Source organism: Eucyclogobius newberryi, unplaced genomic scaffold (assembly GCF_026437365.1).
Source record: "Eucyclogobius newberryi isolate DKJ021-1_F unplaced genomic scaffold, fEucNew1.0.hap1 SCAF_13, whole genome shotgun sequence".
NCBI lineage: Eukaryota > Metazoa > Chordata > Actinopteri > Gobiiformes > Gobiidae > Eucyclogobius > Eucyclogobius newberryi.
The window spans coordinates 4,708,101-4,730,580 of record NW_027315757.1 but is presented as its reverse complement, the minus strand read 5'-3'; the positions used below and the strand labels follow the sequence as shown (position 1 = coordinate 4,730,580).

Sequence of the window (22,480 nt, the reverse complement as noted above, 5' to 3'; positions counted from 1 at the left end):
TGGGGTTGAATTGTGTTAAAAGCAGAAGAGGAATCTATAAATAAATGTGTTCCGTTTCCTTCCAGATGTTTAAAAAGCATATTCATCAAAGTGACCGTGGCACCCTCAACACCTCTGTGTGGCCTGTAGACAAACTGGAATTGGTCAATATCAGACTCTGTCTTCTTTAAGATTTCATTCTTCACTAGCTTTTCAAAAGTTTCCATGACAAAAGATGTCAGTGCAATAGGCCTAAAATCATTGAGTACTTTGGGGCGGCTGGTCTTGGGAACTGGGACAACTACTGCATCCTTCCAGCATTTTGGGACATGTTGATTTTGTAAGGAGGTATTGAAAATGTAATGAAAAATTGGGCAGAGTTATTTAGAACAGAACCTAAGCAGTTTACCACAGATATTGTCAGGTCCATAGCTTTTATTTGCATTCGTGGCAGAAAACACCTTTTCAACATTTTCTTCTTCTATTATGAAGTGATTCCGGTCAGCTAATTTATGACTAAGGTGCTGTACATCTTTACTGAAAACATAAGTGTCAAATCATGAAAAGAAATTATTAAGATTGTTTGCAAGGTCAGAATCTGCATCAAAACCCTCTAATGTAACAGTGCTTGTAATCCCTCATTCGTCCAGGCGTGTTCCATAGTAGAAAAAGCTTCAGTTGTAGTCATCTGGACTCAGTTTGAAAAAATAGACATTTCGACTCTCATCCAAGAGTCATTGTCAATAAAAGAATTTAGATCGAGAACTCCGATATTAATACTGTTCTGTGGTAAGACCCACCCATTGGGAGGAGCCTTCCTGAAGTAGAAAGAGTTGTTTGTTTCAACAGAAACTCCCCCTTGTATCTACCGAGCTAGCCTATTCAGAATCTTAATGGGCTATTAGAATCCTCTTTGTCTTTGTGAGACCCTGGCTCAACCACCCTGAGTACCTGATTAGCATCTAAATGACCTGGTCCTGGTCCTCTACCTTTCCAGGGGTTCAGTAACCCATTATAAATAACAGGAAGATTAAACCTTAGCCCTCCATTTCTGTTTAAAGAAGGTCTTACTTTTTTAACAAAAATAGCTTCCTTGACTCCTCTTTCAAACCATCTTTTCTCCCTGCTTAAAACCTTCACCTCACCGTCTTCAAACGAGTGATTAGAGGCTTCAAGATGGAGATGCACGGCGCTCTGTGGTCCTGAACTTGTATTTCTTCTGTGCTGATAAAGCCTCTTGTGTAGAGGCTGTTTTGTCTCACCTATGTACCGTTCTTTACAGCTTTCTTCACTGCATTGGATCGAATAAACTACATTGCTCTGTTTTTGAGTCGGCAACTTGTCCTTAGGGTGAACCAGTTTTTGTCTTAAAGTGTTTCCTGGTTTAAAATAAACAGGGACTTCGTGTTGTCTAAAAAATCTCTGCAGTTTTTCCGACAGGCCAGAAACATAAGGGATAGAAACCCCCTTCCTTCTCTGTTCAGTTTCCCTTTTGTCCTGCTTCTTGGTTCTCTTCACTCTGTTGAGAGCCCAAGCGGGGTAACCACAGGCTGAGAGGGCATTTCGGACATGTTTTTCCTCTTTCAGAATTGATAAATTGAAAGACAGAACAGGAACTTTACAGGAGAAATTAACCAGCATACTCCCTGAAGAAGCTTTCAAAAGAGTGCTGGATTTTACACAGACAGCACAAGAAGCACAGCACAGGAAGAGCAAAGGACGCCAAATCAAGAAGTTCAACATTCTTTTGAACAAAAAGAATGTAGGTGAGGTCGAGCTAGACATTAGGACTGAGACAGACAAATTAGCGACCAGCAAAAACAATTGAACCTATCAGATCGTGTTCTGACACAGGCAGAAAAGGAGGTGCTCTCTAAAGGGCTCAACTTTTCTGTCACCTCTAAACACATCCCTACAGAGGACTACATCACAGCCACTGAAACGGCAATTAGGAACAACAAAATGACTGAATCGGAGCCTGCAGACCTGAGGTTACGTGTCACAGCGACCCTGAAGAGTGCCAAACCACCGCCTTCAAATATCACATCTGAAGAGAGAAAAGCACTTTCAGCACTGGAAAAAGATCATAGCATCAACATCCTCCCAGCAGACAAGGGGGGTGATTCTCAACGCAGCTGATTACGAAGCCAAAGTCCACACCCTCCTCGAGGACACGACCACATACGAGCGCTTGAAAAGAGATCCGACCAGTGGCTACAAGAAGAAAGTGATAGACTGTTTACAAAGGCTGGAAAAAGAGGAAGCGATAGACCGGCCTCTGTATTACAGACTGTATCCTGGTGAAGCCATGCCTTGCATTTATGGCCTTCCAAAAATACACAAAAAGGAGATTCCACTCAGACCCATAGTGTGCAGCACAGATTCCATCACTTACAATGTGGCCAAGCATTTAACAACTATATTGGCTCCGCTTGTGGGGAATTCGGTACATCATGTGGAAAACACGCACAACTTTGTGGATAAAGTGAAACATCTCCAACTGGACCCAAATGACCTCATGGTTTCATATGATGTTGTGTCCCTGTTCACCTGCATCCCGACCTCTGATGCAGTAGCAGCAGTGAGTATCAGACTGCAGGAAGACACCACCCTACAGGAAAGGACCAAACTGACACCTGAACACATATGTAAACTGTTGGACATCTGTCTGAACACCACTTACTTTCAATTCCGGGGACAATTTTACAGACAGATTCATGGCTGTGCCATGGGCTCGCCCGTCTCTCCCATAGTGGCCAACCTGTACATGGAGCACTTTGAGAAGAAGGCACTGTCCTCATTCTCAGGCATAGCCCCAAAACTGTGGCTCCGCTATGTCGATGATATTTTTGTAACAATTAAGAAACAAGAGCTGGAAACCTTCTCTGATCACATCAATGCTGTGGACCCACATATCAGGTTTACAAGACGCTAAGGAGAATCGCTTGGCCTTTCTTGATTGTTCCACGATCAGAGGAGAGGACGGGAAACTCCAAATAGAAGTCTATAGGAAACCTACACACACGGACCAGTATCTGCTCTTTGGTTCCAACCACCCACTACAGCACAAGCTGGGTGTGATCAGAACCTTACAACACAGAGCTCAAGGTGTGCCCACCAGCTCAGAGGGCAAGAAGAAAGAGGAAAAACATGTCCGAAATGCCCTCTCAGCCTGTGGTTACCCCGCTTGGGCTCTCAACAGAGTGAAGAGAACCAAGAAGCAGGACAAAAGGGAAACTGAACAGAGAAGGAAGGGGGTTTCTATCCCTTATGTGTCTGGCCTGTCGGAAAAACTGCAGAGAATTTTTAGACAACACGAAGTCCCTGTTTATTTTAAACCAGGAAACACTTTAAGACAAAAACTGGTTCACCCTAAGGACAAGTTGCCGACTCAAAAACAGAGCAATGTAGTTTATTCGATCCAATGCAGTGAAGAAAGCTGTAAAGAACGGTACATAGGTGAGACAAAACAGCCTCTACACAAGAGGCTTTATCAGCACAGAAGAAATACTAGTTCAGGACCTCAGAGTGCCGTGCATCTCCATCTTGAAGCCTCTAATCACTCGTTTGAAGACGGTGACGTGAAGGTTTTAAGCAGGGAGAAAAGATGGTTTGAAAGAGGAGTCAAGGAAGCTATTTTTGTTAAAAAAGTAAGACCTTCTTTAAACAGAAATGGAGGGCTAAGGTTTAATCTTCCTGTTATTTATAATGGGTTACTGAACCCCTGGAAAGGTAGAGGACCAGGACCAGGACATTTAGATGCTAATCAGGTACTCAGGGTGGTTGAGCCAGGGTCTCACAAAGACAAAGAGGATTCTAATAGCCCATTAAGATTCTGAATAGGCCAGCTTGGTAGATACAAGGGGGGAGTTTCTGTTGAAACAAACAACTCTTTCTACTTCAGGAAGGCTCCTCCCAATGGGTGGGTCTTACCACAGAACAGTATTAATATCGGAGTTCTCGATCTAAATTCTTTTATTGACAATGACTCTTGGATGAGAGTCGAAACGTCTATTTTTTCAAACCAGATGACTACAACTGAAGCTTTTTCTACTAAAGTGCTTGTTTTCTTTGAGTTACTAGTGTCTGCAATGGCCTTCATACTTGACCAGGCTGAGCCCAAGTTATTTGCAGCCATTTTATTTTCCAGAGTTGTTTTATAATTCTGTTTAGCCCTTAGCATTTCAATTTTCATGTCTTTAGTGGCTCTGTACAATTCAGAGGCAGTCCCATGTTTCAAGGCACGTTTCTTAGCTTGGATGCTAGATTTGACAGATTTTGTGACCCATGGCTTGTTATTAGAGTAGATTTATACTCTTTTACACGGTATAATCATGTCTCTACAGAATGCAGCATAAGTAGCATCCTTCAATGTGAATGGCACTGAACCCAATCAAACGAATACAAATTTTAGCTAAAATGAAAAAAGAAAGAATAAACATAGACAAGAGCACACATTTCAATGCTACTGAACAGTTGCTAGCAAAAACTAGCAAAATTCATCGTTCAAAGGCAAACATAGAATGGGTGTTGCAATATTGATTTCAAACCAAATTATTTTATATTAGGATAAAGAGGGTAGATATGTACTGGTTAAGGGGAATATTATTTGGAAAGGTTTTCACTCTTTTAAATGTATATACTCCACTAAGGGGCAATATCACTTTCTATGCTGATGTCATGGACCTGATTGTAAACCACTCTGAGGGAACCCTAATTTGTGGCGGCGATTGGAATCTCTGCATTCAGCCTACATTAGACGTGTCGAACTCAAGAGGCACTGAAAGAACAATAAATAAGAAGTTCTGTATCTTTTTGAAGAATACAGGATTGATTGACATATGGGCACGCCAGTATACCCATTTTTCTAAACTGCACACAATCTATTCCAGAATAGATTACTTTTTGGCTCTCAATAAAGACTGATCTAAAATCACTGAAGCAGATATAGGCACAATAGACCTAAATGATCATGCTCCTATCTACATTACTGTAGATTTGGAGGAAAGACAAAAAACACACTGTTAACACACTGCTTAATGACTCTTTGTTTAAGGGAAAAATGTCCAACAACATTAAGACTTATCCTTTGGGATGCTTCCAAAGCAGTCTTGAGGGGGCAAATTATAGCAATAGCCTGCGCAAAAAAGACCCCCAAGAAAAAAATTAATTGATGGAGCAAAACGGCCAAAAAAGGGTGTCCCAGAAGATAAGAGGAGAAATTAACGACCTGACTTCACAGGAAATAGTTAAGAAAATGTTCTTTACCGAACAAAGATATTATGAAAGTGGATAAAAAATTCCAAATGACTACCTCGGAAACTTAGGAAACAACAAGCTGAAATGTTTAAATATGCGACAGGCAAAGTGATGTAATCTTAACTAAACAAGACCGTATTCAATCAGCATTTGAAACCTTTTATAAAAAAGTTTTTCAAATATTCCAGACGATAAAGAAGATTATATATCAAAGCGGGAGCGATGGGTTCACCTCAGAGTGGTACAAAGCTTTAAAAGACACACTAACACCTTTCCTATTGGCAACTTTTAACTGGTTCACTCAAAAAACTGGGAAGAGACCAACTTATCCCTGATACCAAAAGAAGTGAAGGACCGACTAGAATGCGCCTCATACAGACCCATTTCTTTTCTGAATGTGGACTATTGTATCTACACCTCAATTATGTGCAAAAGAATGGAACAAATACTACCAATCTTAATCCATCATGATAAGACAGGATTTATTACCAAACGACAAACACAAGATAACATAAGACAATCTTTACACATAATGAGCCAAGTACAAAAACAACAAAACAAAGCCGTAATAATTAGTTTCGATGCTGAAAAGGCTCTTGATTCTATTAGCTGGCCATATGTATTTAAAATCAAAGATTTAATTAAAAAAAATATTGGGGCTCTTAATGATGGTCCAACATCAAGAATTAAAATCAATGGTCATCTGACACATTCTCTGACTCTGGAAAGGGGGGTTAGGCAGGGCTGTGCCTGGTCTCCCTTCCTGTTTGCATTGTATATGGAACGATTGACCCAATTTAGTCGAAGAAATCGGATTTATATGGTAAGGGTAAAAACCCTGTATCCGAATTGAAACCTTGCAATTACCAAAAGAAAAAGGAGGCTTGGGTTTACCTTGTTAGACCAAAGAAGCCTGCGTGAATTCAGCCTGGAAGACCTAACTCCACCCAATCTACGTCCACTGCGACACCAGGACCACATGCTCTCCAGCTTCGATCAACGCACCCAAGTTACTCCTCCCCGTGGCACGGCGCACCTCCTCTGCTCCCAATCAGCGCACAGTCAGCCCCATTTAAACCCTCATGCAGCTGGCTCGGCCGCTTCAGACCGTATTGCGACCCACCACCTCCCCTTCCCCTCCTCTGCATCCCTCTCCTCGTCCTCATCATCTAGGAGACATCTAATCCAATTATATTATGGAGCCCCCATGTCTTCTGCCGGGGTCTGAGCGCCAAATAACCCACCTCAAAACATTCCCCAAACAGTATTGTTTCACCAACATCAGCAGTCTATGATATCAATGTTATTAATGTATTTCCACATAAAGATGGGTCTGTTTTGCCAGATGGTTGAATGGTCACATCCCAGAGTGAGTGAGAAAGAGCAGGTTTAGGTTTATCAGTAGGTACAGAGTCAGGAGGAGCACTATCTGCACTTAGCAGATTAAATTACCTAATTTAACATTTGCAAGGCCAAAGATAGAAACACAAAGCACAGAACAGAACATGAGCAGTGAGCAAAAATGAAAATACAAATTCAAATACAAATTAAAGCCACGTGCGGCGATAAAGGCCCTCGCCCCCCTTGCAGCACTGGGGTACGAGCCACCGCGAAGACCACACCTCTAAGTAAATTTTTTAAAATGAATTCAAATGTTCAAGGGGGCACTGTAGAGCCTTTGTAAAATATAGCTATATATAGTATATCATTGCGTTCAGCTCATCAGTTTGCACAAAACGTATATTTGTGCCAGAAAATAGAACATCTCATGCCAGGGAAACGCAAGTTTTAACTTGTAAATAGCCATTATTTTTTAACGAGCTTGCCACGCCCACATTTGGAATAGTATCAAAAAACAAAAGAATTACCTCTAATCGCACATGGAGTAGTTCATTTTTACACATTTTCAAGCCTTTTGACTGAAAATTCAAGGTGTTAAAAAATTATGTATGAGGCGAGTGTGGTGGCTGGATCAATGCTCGTTTGGGGCGTAGGGTGTAGACAAAGGATTCACGCTGACAAAGCTCTGCAAACTTTTCAAGGTAGTTTATTTACAGAGAAAGCAGTGGCAAATACAGGACAGCAGAAAACAGCGCCCTGGGTCCGCTGGTGATCAGGAAGACGAACCTCGTCTCTGGGCGTATCTCGCCTTTATATACTGAAGACGCACAAAGACCGATAAACAATATCTGACAGGTATGACCCTATCCATGTACCAACGGATTAGCCAATGAGAGAACAAGATGTAAAGGTATCCTTATTTGGGTAGCACCAGGGGAGAAGTTACAGAAATGAGATCATGCGCTTACACAGATGTACACAAGGCATCTCGCAGCCTCGCAGCCAATGGAGACATCTCCCATTCGGTAGTTAATCAGATGTGGGCCCCTTCCGTGGAATAGACATTTTGGTAGAAACACACATATTCCTAAAAGCCAGTCTCAGAATGAGGCCTAACTTTGCATGGACCTAGTTTTAATACACTTCACGAGTTTTTTAATAAGTTGTTTCGCTAGATTCTAAAACAACAATAGTAATATTTTTTCCTGTTTTCGCAGATTTTCCGCAGTATTTTTTGGCCGAAACCTCAATAAAAGGTTGGGGGTCATAATATAACTGTTAACTTGTCGTGACATGAAGTATGTTTGTACTAAGTTTCATAAGTCTATGATAAAAAAAGGCTCATCATTGCAGATAGCGCTACCAAGTAGTTCAGGAGGTCAAAATTGGGGTGGTTTGTGGGAGAAACAAATAAGGATGATGATTTCGCACTATAAAAACTCTAGTAAAACACTAAAACGCTAGAGTCACCTGATTGTTTCACATTGTGCCCAGTCGCAAATTAACCCATTATAATTTTTTTCAGTTGTCTATGAAAAATAGATTGTCTTTTCTAGATTTTTAAAAATCTAATTTGGAGAGGACGCTAGAGAGCCATTTCACAAGACCACTATATTTGCATATCATTGCGTTCAACCGGAAAAAGGTGGCTTGCCCCAAGTGGAGGACTTCAAATATCTCGGGGTCTTGTTCACAAGTGAGGGAAGAATGGAACGTGAGATTGACAGGCGGATCGGTGCAGCGGCTGCAGTGATGCGGGCGCTGCATCGAACTGTTGTGGTGAAGAAGGAGCTGAGTCAAAAAAAGGCAAAGCTCTTGGTCAATCTACGTTCCTGCCCTCACCTATGGTCATGAGCTTTGGGTAATGACCGAAAAGTCAAGATCACGGATACAAGCGGTCAAAATTAGTTTCCTCCGCCGGGTGGCTGGGCACTCTCTTAGACATAGGGTGAGGAGCTCAGTCACACGGGAGGAGCTTGGAGTAGAATCCTCCACGTCGAGAGGAGCCAGCTGAGGTGGCTCGGGCATCTGTTCCGGATGCCTCCTACCCGAGGGTAGGAGGCAGAGGGCCCGAGTGGCCTCCTGCCTGAGAGGAGTGGCTCGAATAGTCAATGTGAGAGGATGAGGAGGGTCGGCTGTGATCCGACCTACACGTCCCAGAGCCCTGGAGACGTACAGGTCCTGCAGAGATGGAAGTCTGTAGCCGATCAACTTCTCTGCAGAACGCACAATGCGCTGTAGTCTGTTGGGTTTGGATTCAATGGGGAAATTCAAGGTACGCACAGTGCGTATGGGCGCACTCTTGCAGGCGCCACTGGTGGAGCATACACATTCAATAGACTAAAAAACAGTCCATTAATACTTCCGTGAACCAGTACATATCTGCCATTTGTGTCTTAAAGACACTAAGACACTGTCTTTACATTCAAAACTTTTGTTTTAGATCAATATTGCAACTCCCCTCTTGTGTTTGATGATTCATTTTTTGTTTAAGTTTTTGATGTTCTATATGTCTAAATGTGTTTTTTATGTAAGTATGTAATTATGTCTATTTTCTCTTTTCATTTAAAAAAAGAAATATTTTTGATAATTTGATTGGGTTCAATATGCCATTAACATGATAGGATGCTACTCTTAACTCTTCCGATGCCATTGGGTTGATTGTATTAATTTTACTCTCATAAATTCACCAATTGTAGAAAACTCAAATATACAAGAACTACAAAAACCCAACATGCCCTGAACCCAAAACATGATTGTATAAAAAAAGAACGTATCCTTGCCTAGTCCTGGTACCAAACCTCTCAGAGTGTATGTACAAAACAGATAGCCAACATGGAGCTCCCAATTATGTGTCAAATCAAAAACTCAAATGTGTGAAGCATATATGTATGAAAAAAACATTCTGACATTGCCATCACCGTGATAATTGATCATTGTTTTGGGAAAAGCAAACTTATCAAATAAACAATGCCATTTAAAGTAAGTGCTATAGCCCTGTCCCAATACTCACACTACACACTACACACTTGACTGAAGTCTACATTTTCTGAAAATGCATGCAGTGTGTAAGTGCACAAGGGAACAGGGATGGTCAACAGGAGAATTGAGAAAGTCCGCATTTCAGAGCATAATAAAGAAAAAATGCTCAGGGATGCGGCAGCGCCTTTGCAAAAACTGAATCAGAATCAGAAAGGGGTTTATTGCCATTTGTCGATGAACAAAAATTCACAAACATAGGAACTTGTCCTGGTGGTTCGGTGCAACACAGACAACAAAGCTGATGCCTCTTCTGGTGTATTAAATCTTTTTATTCTTCTCCATCCACGTTGAGCTTCATTGTTGCAAGATAAAGCAGAGCGTATTCAGAGTATTTGCATGTGGGCAGTGTGGAGGCAGGGGTGGGGCAAGTTACCTTACCCTTGCTACCCCTGTGTTGTTCTTCTTTTCTTGTTTGGTTTCTTAGACATTTTCACAAAATAAGTGTCCAAGATCATTATACTTCTTCTTCCATGCAGAATTGTCGAATCTCCCCAGCTGAACTCGTAATATAGATGGATAAGTCCAACGTATTCGACTGTAACCCGACTGCAGAGAAGTTGGAAAAGATGTTGTTTTTTTTTAGGAAGTATAGTCTCGGGTTGACTCTTTTTGTTAATGTGATCTGTATATCTGTCCCACTTTAGCTTGTAGCCTTGGACCACACCCATATACTTGTGCTCATTGACATAGTCTAAAGACCTGTATTATGAGAAAAATTACTGACTGCTTCATGCAAGAGATGTGTTTATTTGGATTCAATGGGAAAATTTGCACATACCCCTCCAGGCGCCACTGCACCCCCCTATACTATTTTATAACCTTAAATGTATTTTACAGAGCAAATCCTGTCCGAAGACCTGATTGAAGACATGTGGCTTGGTGTCTCTGTGGCCAGTCAGGGTCCACCTGGAGGTCGCGTGCTGGTATGCCCACATCCTTCGCTCTCACGTACCGTATGAGTGTATGTACATGTTCAATAATGACTGCATTCCTGATGTTACAGACATGTGGCCATCGCTTTGCCAAAGTCTACGGTGCCTACAGGCTTCGACACATGACTGGGCGCTGCTTTGTCCGGGGCAACGACTTGCAGTACAATGACTCAGACGCTCACTGGCAGAATCCCGACCAGGTCTGCAGGTGAGAACCAGATAAGGTCTGCTGTTAAAGGGCTTAACTAGGTCTGCAGATAAAGGACTTAAATAGGTCGGCAGGTAAAGCACTGAACTAGGTCTGAGGGTAAATGATTTCAATGAACAAAAGCAAAACCTTTAAACAGTTCAACAGTGACACACGCAGAGTCCAACCAGGTCTGCAGGTAAATGTTTTGTGTTTACCCAAGCAAAATTACACAATTACTAGAACCCTTTTTTCCTGAAGGCATGGGGTCCTCCCCCTATACATTTTGTAAATTATCTGTAATTTCATGTATTCGGATGAATTTTAAATGCAATATTATTAACAACCCATTACTAACTTATTTTACCCATCTCTAGCCCTGCTCTAGTGCTCACTCTCTGTTCTGAGGATAGAGCCTCCAGAAAACACTCTTGCAAACTATTTTTAGGATGTCTAAACTCAAGTTTTCCGTTGCGTTTATAAAAACATGTCGTAGTCAGTTAACCAGGAATCCTGGTTAGAAAATACTCAGCCTTCCATCAGTCAAAAACAGTCTTCTTTGCAGTTCCACAATTACTGGTTTCTCCAATAACTGACGTAACTTTGACATGGCTCTGCTGTTTAAGTCCATAAATCATCTCCAGAATCACTCAATGCTTTTCTATCGTCTTATTGTGATCAGTACAAGTACATGCTGAGACCAGGAAATAAAAAGACAGCATGTTCTATCTTAAACTGTTGAGTAGTGGCGCCATCTACTTCCTGCGAAGGGAAATTACCCAGTTTGCAGTGCTGTAAATAGGCAGGGATGTAATATTTTTGTTTGCCCCCTTCCTGAGTTTTTTTTTTTTTTTTGCATGTTTGTCAAACTTAAATGTTTCAGATCATCAAACACATTTTATATTAGTCAAAGACAACCCAAGGGAAAACAAAATGTAGTTTTTAAATGAAGGGTTTTATTAATAAGGGAAAACAAAATCCAATCCAACATGGCCCTGTGTGAAAAAAAAGTGTTTCCCCCCTGTTAAAACATAACAGTGGTTTATCACACAGCCAGGCCTGATTACTGCTACAACTGTTCTCAATTAAAAAAAAAAAAATCTGTCAATATGACCTGCCTGACAACGTAGACCAAAAGAGCCTCAAAAGCTTGACATCGTGCTGAGAGCCAAATAAATTCTAATTCTAACGGACTAATGAGAACGTAATTGAGTTTCTAAAGCTTTGGGACTCCAACGAACCACAGTGAAAGCCATTATCCACAAATTTTGAAAACATGGAACAGTGAACATTCCAAAGAGTGGCCGGCTGACCACAATTACCCCAAGGGCACAGCAACAACTAATCCAATAGGTCACAAAAGACCCCACAACAACATCCAAAGAACTGCAGACCCCACTTGCCTCAGTTAAGATCAGTGTTCACCATAAGAAAAACACTGGGCAAAAATGGCCTGCATGGCAAAGTTCCAAGACCTAAACCACTGCTGAGCAAAAAGAACATTATGGCTCGCCTCAATTTTGCCAGAAAACATCTTAGGAAATTACTGACGAGACAAAAATGTTACCTTTTGGAAGGTGTGTGTCCCATTACATCTGGCATAAAAGTAAAACTGCATTTCAGAAAAAGAACAACATGCCAACAATATGTGGTGGTGGTGGTGGTGGTGGTGGTGGTGTGATTGTCTGGGGCTGTTTTGCATGACCTTGAAGACTTGCTGTGATAAATGGAATCATGACTTCTGCTGTCTACCAAAAAATCCTGAAGGAGGATGTCCGGCCATCTGTTTGTGACCTCAAGCTGAAGCAAGCTTGGGTTCTGCACCAGGACAATGACAAAACACCAGCAAGTCCACCTCTGAATGACTGAAGAAAAACAAAATGAAGACTTTAAATGGCCTAGTCAAAGTCCTGACCTGAATCCTTTTGAGATGCGATAGCATGACCTTAAAATGCATGTTATGCTTGAACTCTCCAATGGGGCTGAAATACAACAAGATGAGTGGGCCAAAATTCCTCCACAGCACTGCAATAGACTCAATGCAAATTATCACAAATTCTTGCAGTTGTTGCTGCTAAGGGTGGTCCAACCAGTCATTAGGTTTAGGGGCAATAACTTTTTCACAAAAGACATAGGTTTGGATTTTGTTTTCACTTAATAGTAAAAATATTGATTTAAAAACTGCATTCTGGGTTTCCTTGTGTTGTTTTTGACTAATATCAAACAAAATTTTGACTAATATCAAACTTTTTTTTTTTTTTATTGTTAAGAAATTAGGAAGGGGGAAAACACTTTCACACCACTGTTCTTTTTTAGTTCTAAAACATTAATTGCCAAACTAATGTTCAAGAGCAAGTTTAAAGACCAATAACAATCAAAATGAAGCATATGTTCCCTTTTAAATTGCAGCTGTAGGTTCATAAGTCTATTCACAGTCTTGCTATAGCAAGACTGTGAATAGACCTCACTGAACTTCTCGCTGAACTTCTCACAACACAGCACTCACCCCAGGTCCATATAGAAGACATTTGGTGATCGTTCATTTGCTGTTTTTGGTTCCAAGCTGTGGACTTCTCTGCCATCCCATCTACAATCCGTCATTGAGCTAACTCTATTCAAAAGCCCACATACAGATCTGTTGACACCTAGTTTATTTTGTACCTAACATTATTGTTTTTCTCATCTGTATTGCATCGAACTGAAGCAGAAAGTTGGACTTTTGGAGCAGGGACCCCAAGAATAACCTAATCCAACATTCAACTAATTAAAAAGAAAATGTGGATATCCATCCATCCATCTTCTTCCGCTTTATCCGGGGCCGCGTCGTGGGGGCAGCAGTCTAAGCAGAGACTCCCAGACTTCCTACTCCCCAGACACTTCCTCCAACTCCTCCGGGGGGATCTCGAGGCATTCCCAGAACAGCCGAGAGATATAGTCCTTCCAGCGTGTCCTGGGTCTTCCCCAGCGGCTCCACTCTGAGCTCCCCCAGTGTGGCCAAGCTCCTCACCCTATCTCTAAGGGAGTGCCCAGCCACCCGGGGGAGGAAACTCATTTCAACCGCTTGTATCTGCGATCTTGTCCTTTCGGTCATTACCCAAAGCTCATGACCATAGGTGAGGGCAAGAACGTAGATTGACCGGTAATTCGAGAGCTTTGCCTTTGGAAGGAGTGGTAAAGCTCCTTCTTTACCACAACAGTCCAATGCAGCGACTGCATCACGGCAGCCGCTGCACTGATACGCCTGTCAATCTCACGCTCCATCTTCCCCTCACTCGTGAACAAGACCCCGAGATACTTGAACTCCTCCACTTAGGGCAAGGACTCCCCACCCACCTGGAGAGGGCAAGCCACCTTTATCCGGTTGAGAACCATGGCCTCGGATTTGGAGGTGCTGATTCTCATCCCAGCCGCTTCACACTCGGCTGCAAACCGTCCCAGTGCAGCTGCAGGTCCGGGTTTGATAGAGCCATCAGGAAAACATTGTCTGCAAACAGCAGAGATGAGATCCTGTGGTCCCCAAACCGGACAGCCTCTGACCCCTGACAGCGCCTAGAAATTCTGTCCATAAAAACTATGAACAGAACCGGTGACAAAGGGCAGCCCTGGCGGAGTCCAACATGCACTGGGAACAGGTCTGACTTACTGCCGGCAATGCGAACACAACTCCTGCTCCGGTCATACAGGGACCGGACAGCCCTGAGCAAAGGGCCCCGGACCCCGTACTCCCGGAGCACCCCCCAAAGGACACCCTTAGGGACATGGTCGAAAGCCTTCTCCAGATCCACAAAGCACTTGTGGACTGGTTGGGCAAACTCCCATGAACCCTCGAGCACCCGATGGAGGGTATAGAGCTGGTCCAGTGTTCCACGACCGGAACCAAAACCACTCTGCTCTTCCTGAATCCGAGGTTCGACTATCGGTCGGATTCTCCTCTCCAGTACCCTGGAATAGACCTTTACCGGGGAGGCTGAGGAGTGTGATTCCTCTGTAGTTGGAACACACCCTCTGGTCCCCCTTCTTGAACAGAGGGACCACCACCCCGGTCTGCCAGTCCAGAGGCACTGTCACCGACTGCCACGCAATGTTGCAGAGACGTGTCAGCCAAGTGTAATGGCAGAAAATGGGTCATGTCATGTCATTCTAATGTTGTTTTAGGCCATGACATGTCACGGAATTAATATCTTTGTTGTTCTCCTGTGTGCAGATGGGATAAGAATATGAGGTCCTGATTATACTGAATATCTACTGTCCGGCGCCTCTTAATCATCAATTAATGCGTCAGGACCGGATTCAGTGTGGAAATGGTCTTAGATTAAACCTCTGAAGAGAGAGCTGGAACCGTCACAAACGTGATAGTCTGGTCTATCTCTTTTTGAGCTGATTTGGGTTGTGATTATGTTATGTTTGTTACCACCTATAAAAGGTGTACTTTGTAACTTGTAAAGGGAGGTAGGGACAGAACGAACTTGTCTTAGGGAAAGTGAGGGTGTTTATCCACTGTGCACGTGAATAAACTTCCACCTTTTGAGAGAGACCGAGAGACTCTGTTTCTGCTTCAAGTTATTGCCTGGTTACTCTTTACTTGATCATTGTTTACAGGAAACTGCCGTAACACAAGACAGTCCTACAACATCCAGAGACTTTAGGTACTCAGGGCGGAGTCACCCCCAGAGTCCTGCCGCTGAGGAGTTTGCGAACAACCTCAGTGACTTCAGCTTGGGTGATGGACGAGCCAGCCTCTGAGTCCTCGGTCTCTCCTTCCTCTTCGGAAGATGTGACGGTGGGATTAAGGAGATCCTCAAAGTATTCCTTCCACCGTCCGACGACATCGGGGTTTGGGGCCGACCGATAGTCCTCCTCCATGGCCTCACCGAACTCCTCACAGCCCCGGGTTTTTGCCTCAACGACAACACGATATGCGGCCTGCCGATACCCGTCGATGACCTCAGGAGACCTACAAGCCAGAGTGGCCTGATATGCCTCCTTCTTCAGCCTGACGACGTCACTTACTTCTAACTAATGTGAATAAATATATTTTATCATATATATTTATACATATGATATATTTTATTTTATTTAAAACCATAGCACCACACAAATTCCACACAAACTCATGATCTATAAAACACCACGTTCTTTATAAATACCACTTGCTGCTGAAATCTGCCCACGTCACTTGACACTCTCTTCACACCTCCAAAACGCCATAAAAGAGCCATTTTTGTGCTCTGTTACAAAACTATATAGAGAATATTTTGGGTCTGTCTGGGTCAGGTTCGGACTGTGCACAGGCTTTGTTAAGGTGGGATTATTTGGGCAAATCTAAACTCCAGCATGCGGTGCACGAAGATAAACGTAACGTGTCTCAGTGCTTCATAAAACCAAACCTCTGCTGATTTATCTGTTTACCCGGAAATTGCAGGCACTCAGCGGCTTCAAATATGTGCTTGTGCGCCTTCGGAAGCGTGGCACAAGTATGCCCTTACCTTGGATGTTAATTCACTGATGAGAAAAAACAGATAATTTTCTTTATCCCCTGTTTTGTGCGTCATGGAGACATGGCTCAGTGAGTCTGTCCCGGACTGGGCCAGCTTCCGGTTGTTCCGCTCAGACAGACAAAGGGATCTCTCCGAGGGAAAAACACGAGGCGGAGGAGTCTGTTTTTACATAAACAACACCTGGTCTTCCAACGTGACTGTGATCTCCAAACACTGCTCTCCTGCTCTGGAATATTTTTTCATGAACTGCAAACCTCTCCACATGACTTCGCCTCGTTCGGCTGCGTTCTTTCTCACCTGCTCTTTTCCTTGTACACAAACTGCTGCACCTCCAGCCACGACTTTGTAAAACTGATCAAGTTTGCAGACGACACCACCTTCATCACGATCATCTCGGACGGGGATGAGTCTTCAGGAGGGAGGTGTGTCCTGGTGCAGTAGTAACAACCTGGAGATCAACGCTCAGAAGACAGTGGAGATGATCGTGGACTTCAGGACCACCATGACAGACTCCCCCACCACCACCGTGGCCTCTCTCCGCTTCCTCTGCACCACCATCACCTAGGACCTCAAGTGGGATCCCACCATCAGCTCCTTCATCAAGAAGGCCCAGCAGAGGATATACTTCTTGTGGCAGCTGAGGAAAGCCAAGCTGCCAGCGGAGATGATGGTGCAGTTCTACACGGCCATCTTTGAGTCCATCCTCACAGACTGCAGCGCACTGTGCGCTCTGCTGAGAATGTGATCGGCCACAGACTTCCATCTCTGCAGGACCTGTACCTCTCCAGGACTCTGGGACGAACAGGTCGGATCACAGCCGACCCTTCGCACCCTGGACATGGACTATTCGAGCCACTCCCCTCAGGCAGGAGGCCACTCCCCTCAGGCAGGAGGCTACAGTCCATCCGGACCAGAACCTCCCGCCACAAGAATAGTTTCTTTCCCTCTGTCGTTGGACGCATGAACACTTCCTAAACACTGTCACTTTAACCATATTTTAATCACCCACTGCACTGTTCACTTTCTGCACTACATATGTAAACTCAACTGTAAATTTGTGTACATATTAAGCCTATTTTTTATTTTATTCTTATCTTTTTATCTTTTATCTATAGCTTATTGTTATTTTCATCCAATAGCAGATTTAAATAGTTTCTCTTTTATTAATTGTTCATTGTTTTACGTTGCACCGAATCACCAAGACAAGTTCCTATGTTTGTGAATTCTGTTCATTGACAATGGCAATAAACCATTTCTAATTCTGATTTTGATTCTGATTCTGATTCTGACTCTGTCTGATGGCATGGCGTTGACCTGCGGGGTGCCCCAAGGGTCAATCCTTTGAACCCTTTTGTTCAATCTGTACATGCTGCCTTTTGGGACAGTTAATACAAAGCATTGTCGATACAAAAACAATTTCTCAAACTACATTCAGACAAGACTGAAGTCTTTGTCTTTGGCCTTGTGAGCAATCACCTCCAGTCTCTCTCCAAAATCTGTAAATAAAGTTAGGAATTTAGTAATGGACTAAATTTTCAGCAGCTACATCAATTCAACAACATCAGCAGCTTTTTTCCATCTGAAAAACATTGCGAAATTTCAAAATTTAGTGTCCAAACCAGACTTGAAGAGACACATTTTTCTCTAGTAGGATAGACTACTGTAACGCTTGACCGGTATGGAAAAGATGATTTTGCAAATGTTGTGTGTGAACGTATGTTGAGGAGGCAGCACAAACATGGACATTTCTACCCTCAAATGCTCTTAAGGAACAATGGCAATCACAATGAACCATCACTTGAATCCTGTTCTGTGTTTTCATCGATCTGATTGGTGGCTGGTCTCTTGTTCTGTAACCTGTGAATGGCTGTAGTCACCTTGGCGATGTGAGTGGCGAAGTGATGTGTACTATGGGGATATCTGCGGCCATTTCTCAAACAGAGATCGTTGTGGGCTCTCCAGGAAGCTTCGACTGGCAAGGTACCACCATGCTTTTTTGTGTGTGGAGAGAATCACAAAGCATTAATGCACTTGTTAAGCTTAAGTTCCTTTACTGTGTAATAGTAGTGTGTGTATATACATATATACATATATACATACATATATATATATATATATATATATATATGTGCGTGTGCATGTGTGTGTATATAAGACAACCAAAGGAAACACAAGATGTTGTTTTTAAATTAAGATAGTGATTATTAAAGGGAAAACAAAATCCAAACCTGCATGGCCCAGTGTGAAAAGTAATTTCCCCCTCGTAACTGGTTGGTCCATCTTTTGCAGCCACAACTGCAATCAAGCATTTGCAATAACTTGCAATGAGGGTACTACAGTGCTGTGGAGGAATTTTGGCCCACTCACCTTTGCAGAATTGTAATTCAGCCACATTGGAGTTTTTTCTAGCATGAACCGACTTTTTAAGGTCACGCCACAGCATTTCAACAGGATTCAGGTCAGGACTTTGACTAAGCCACTCGAAAGTCTTCAATTTGTTTTTCTTCAGTCATTCTGAAGTGGACTTGTATTGCAGCAGAACCCAAGCTTGCTTCAGTTTGAGGTCATGAACAGATGGAAATTCTCCTTCAGGATTTTTTGGTAGACAGCAGAATTCATGGTTCCATTTATAACAGTCTTCCAGGTCCTGAAGCAGTAAAAACACCAATTCTACTGAGCTAAACTCCCATACCAGTGAATATGCTCACCGATCAATTCATTATGTGTTCTATGTAATGGTTAGTGTTCTATGTTGTTAAATGACTGCCTGTATTTCTAACTAACATCCAATCATTAGAAACATGAACAGAGCTTTAGCTACAAACCAAGACTTGTCTCTAAAAGATAGTTTTTAAGTCCGTCTGTTGAAACTTGGTGCTGCTGTTGCTTCGCTTCTCTTCTGCACATGCAAACATCCAAGATTCCCACACAGGTTTATTCAGCGTTGTTTGAGGCTGCGTTGTCTTCAGTGCATATGCTAGTTCCAAAAAGCTCATGTCAAAGAGCGGAACATGAACAGGCCTATGAACACGGTCATAGACTGCGCAGCTGTGTGAACAGCAGAACCAAGTTTTCCACGCAGTAGTGCGCAGCAGCCTGTAGTAGCCACTATAAACACCGTAACTTCCAGCCAAGCTTCAGCAGCAGAAGTGATGGGAAAATATTTCGGACAAATCTAAATATAGTTGTGACACATGGTAATTTTAGATGTATTAGTCAATCACTGCTTGCCTTAATTGATCATCAAGATGTTTTCTGGCAAAATTGAGAGAAACCTTAATGTTATTTAGCTCAGCGGTGGTTTTCATCTTGTAACGCTTCCATGCAGGCCATTTTAGCCCAGTGTCTTTCTTATGGTGGAGTCATAAAGGCGCTGGCACTAATGGCAGCCCGGTGCAACGCGCTGCTCTTTTTTCACACTTATTGTGCTTTATGTATTGTATTTTTGTAAATAATTTTTCTACTTTAATTGTACAATCGGGACACGCGCTGGAATCGCTTTAATTCAACTTGTTTCAACTTTGTTCGGCTGGATTATTGAGTGTTTTCGTCGTGTCGTCGTGATGTGCGCTGGCTCCGAGCCCCCCGTGGTCTTACCCGGGGATTGTCATGTTATCCCGGCGGACATCCTAAGGAAAACACAGAGGAGCCGGAGAGCGGGACGCGACTCCGGGAAAAGCGAGGGCACCACAGGAAGCCGGTTCCTGCCGTAGTCATGGGTAACGTGATGTCCCTTCAAAATAAAATGTCAGAAATAGCAAGCCTCATGCGGTCCCAGAGGATTTATAGGGACAGCAGCGTCTTGCTTTTCACAGAGACCTGGTTAACAGCAGAAATGCCAGACTCTATTGTCGGTTTGGACAATTTTAATCTGCTGCTGGCGGACAGAACGAGAGAATGCGGTAAGAAGAGAGGTGGAGGGCTGGCTGTGTATGTAAACACGAGCTGGTGTAAGCCGGAACATTGCACAGTGAGGGAACAGCTATGTAACAAAGACATTGAACTATTGGCTATTGGCATGAGGCCATATTATCTGCCCCGGGAATTCTCACATGTGATTTTGATTGCAGTCTATGTGGCCCCGTCTGCCGATGCTGAATATGCTTGTGAAGCATTGCTCTCCTCCACTTGTAGGCTGCAAACACAGCATCCACAGGCGCTCTTCCTTGTCTCTGGTGACTTCAACCATGCTTCTCCCTCTTCTGTTCTGCAAACATACACCCAGTATGTTACCTGCCCCACCAGAAACAATAGAACATTGGACTTGTTTTTTGCCACCACCAAGGAGGCTTATTCCTCTTCCCCCCTCCCTCCCCTGGGTAGCTCGGACCACAACCTTGTACATCTGAGGCCTGTGTATGAACCCATCGTGCGCAGGCAGCCTGTGGTGAGGAGGTGGTCTGCTGAGATTGAGGAGGCTCTGAGGGACTGCTTCAGCACCACTGTCTGGACTGAGCTTTATGACCCACATGGGGAGGACATCAACACCATCACAGAGTGCATCACGGACTATATAAACTTCTGCTTTGAGAACATTGTTCCCTCCCGGACGGTGCGGTGTTTTCCAAACAACAAGCCGTGGATTAACCGTGAACTGAAGGCTCTGCTGAAGGAGAAGAAGAGGGCCTTCAGGTCAGGGATCAAGGAGGAGCTGAGGACTGTGCAGAAGGAGCTGAGGAGGAAGATCAGGCAGGCGGAAGCCGGCTACAAGAGGAGAATGGAGGAGCAGCTGCAGCAGAAGAACATTCAGGGAGTGTGGAGGAGCCTGAAAACCATCTCGGGCTTCAAAATCCCCCCCTGCCAAGACGGAGGGGGACCTACAGTGGGTGAATGAGCTAAATTCTCACTTCCTGAGATTTGATCAATCGCCCACCCGTCCCCCTGCACAGCTGTATGCTCCCTCTTCCACAGCTGGACAATGGCCTGCATCCGTTCCTCTTCACATCTCTGCGGCCCATCAGCTCCCCAATTCACCTGAACTCACCCATCCCCCCAGCACACAGTCCCCCTGCCATCCACTGACTGTCACAGCAGCACAGGTGAGGAGAGAGCTGAAGAGGATTAAAGTGAGGAAGGCAGCAGGACCTGACGGCATCAGCCCCAGGCTCCTTAAGTCCTGCGCAGATGAACTCTGTGGAGTTATGGAGCATGTCTTCAACATGAGCCTGAAGCTGAGGGTGGTACCACAGGTCTGGAAGACCTCCTGTCTGGTACCTGTGCCCAAGAGACCGCGCGCCAAAGACCTCAACAGCTTCAGGCCAGTGGCTCTCACGTCCCATCTGATGAAGACACTGGAGCGGCTGGTCCTGGACCACCTACGCTCCACTATGAGCTCAGCCATGGACCCGCTGCTGTTTGCATATCGGCCTGGCATCGGAGGACGCCATCATCTCCCTGCTGCACCGCTCTCTCTCTCACCTGGAAAAGCCTCCTCTGTGAGGATCCTGTTCTTTGATCTCTTCAGCGCATTCAACACCATCCAGCCGCTGCTCCTGAGGGACAAGCTGGAGACGGCTGGTGTGGAGTACGACCTGGCAGAATGGATCCTGGACTACCTCACAGACCCCAGTTTGTGAGAGCCCGGAACTGTGTGTCTGACACTCGGACCTGCAGTGTGGGGGCGTCCGAGGGCACCGTCCTCGCGCCCTTTCTCTTCACCCTCTACACTGCAGACTTCAGACATGACACGGACAGCTGTGTCCTGCAGAAGTTCTCTGACGACTGCCATCATCGGACTCATCACGGACGACAATGATGCGGAGTACAGGGGACTGGCGAAGGACTTTGTGGACTGGTGTCAGCGGAACTACCTCCTCATCAACGCGGGAAAGACCAAGGAGATGGTGGTGGACTTCCACAGACACCACTCCACTGCCCCCTCACCAGTGAACATCCAGGGAAGGGACATTGAGAGAGTGACCTGGGTGTTCACCTGAACCACAAACTGGACTGGACTCACAACACAGACGCACTGTACAGGAAGAGACAGAGTCGGCTCTACCTCCCAATGGAGACTCAGGTCTTTTGGAGTGACAGGGCCACTCCTGAAGACCTTCTACGACTCTGTGGTGGCATCAGCCCTCCTGTACGGTGTGGCCTGCTGGAGCAGCAGCATCACAGAGAGGGAGAGGAAGAAGCTGGACAAAGTCATAAAGAAGTCCAGCTCCGTCCTGGGCTGCGCTCTGGACTCGGTGCAGGAGGTGGGGGACAGAAGGGTCCTGGCTAAATTCACATCTATGCTG

At 44.2% G+C, this 22,480-nt stretch overlaps 1 protein-coding gene across 1 annotated transcript in view; it reads left to right on the top strand.

Annotated features, from left to right (window-relative positions):
- The window catches only part of LOC140357838 (integrin alpha-3-like), a 175,486-nt gene that overhangs the window by 27,987 nt on the left and 125,019 nt on the right, over window positions 1–22,480 (top strand). Inside the window, exons 3-5 of the mRNA XM_072442357.1 lie at window positions 10,459–10,544; window positions 10,625–10,761; window positions 18,112–18,218. Coding sequence (XP_072298458.1) covers window positions 10,459–10,544; window positions 10,625–10,761; window positions 18,112–18,218 — 330 coding nt within the window. The remainder of the gene's footprint in view (window positions 1–10,458; window positions 10,545–10,624; window positions 10,762–18,111; window positions 18,219–22,480) is intronic.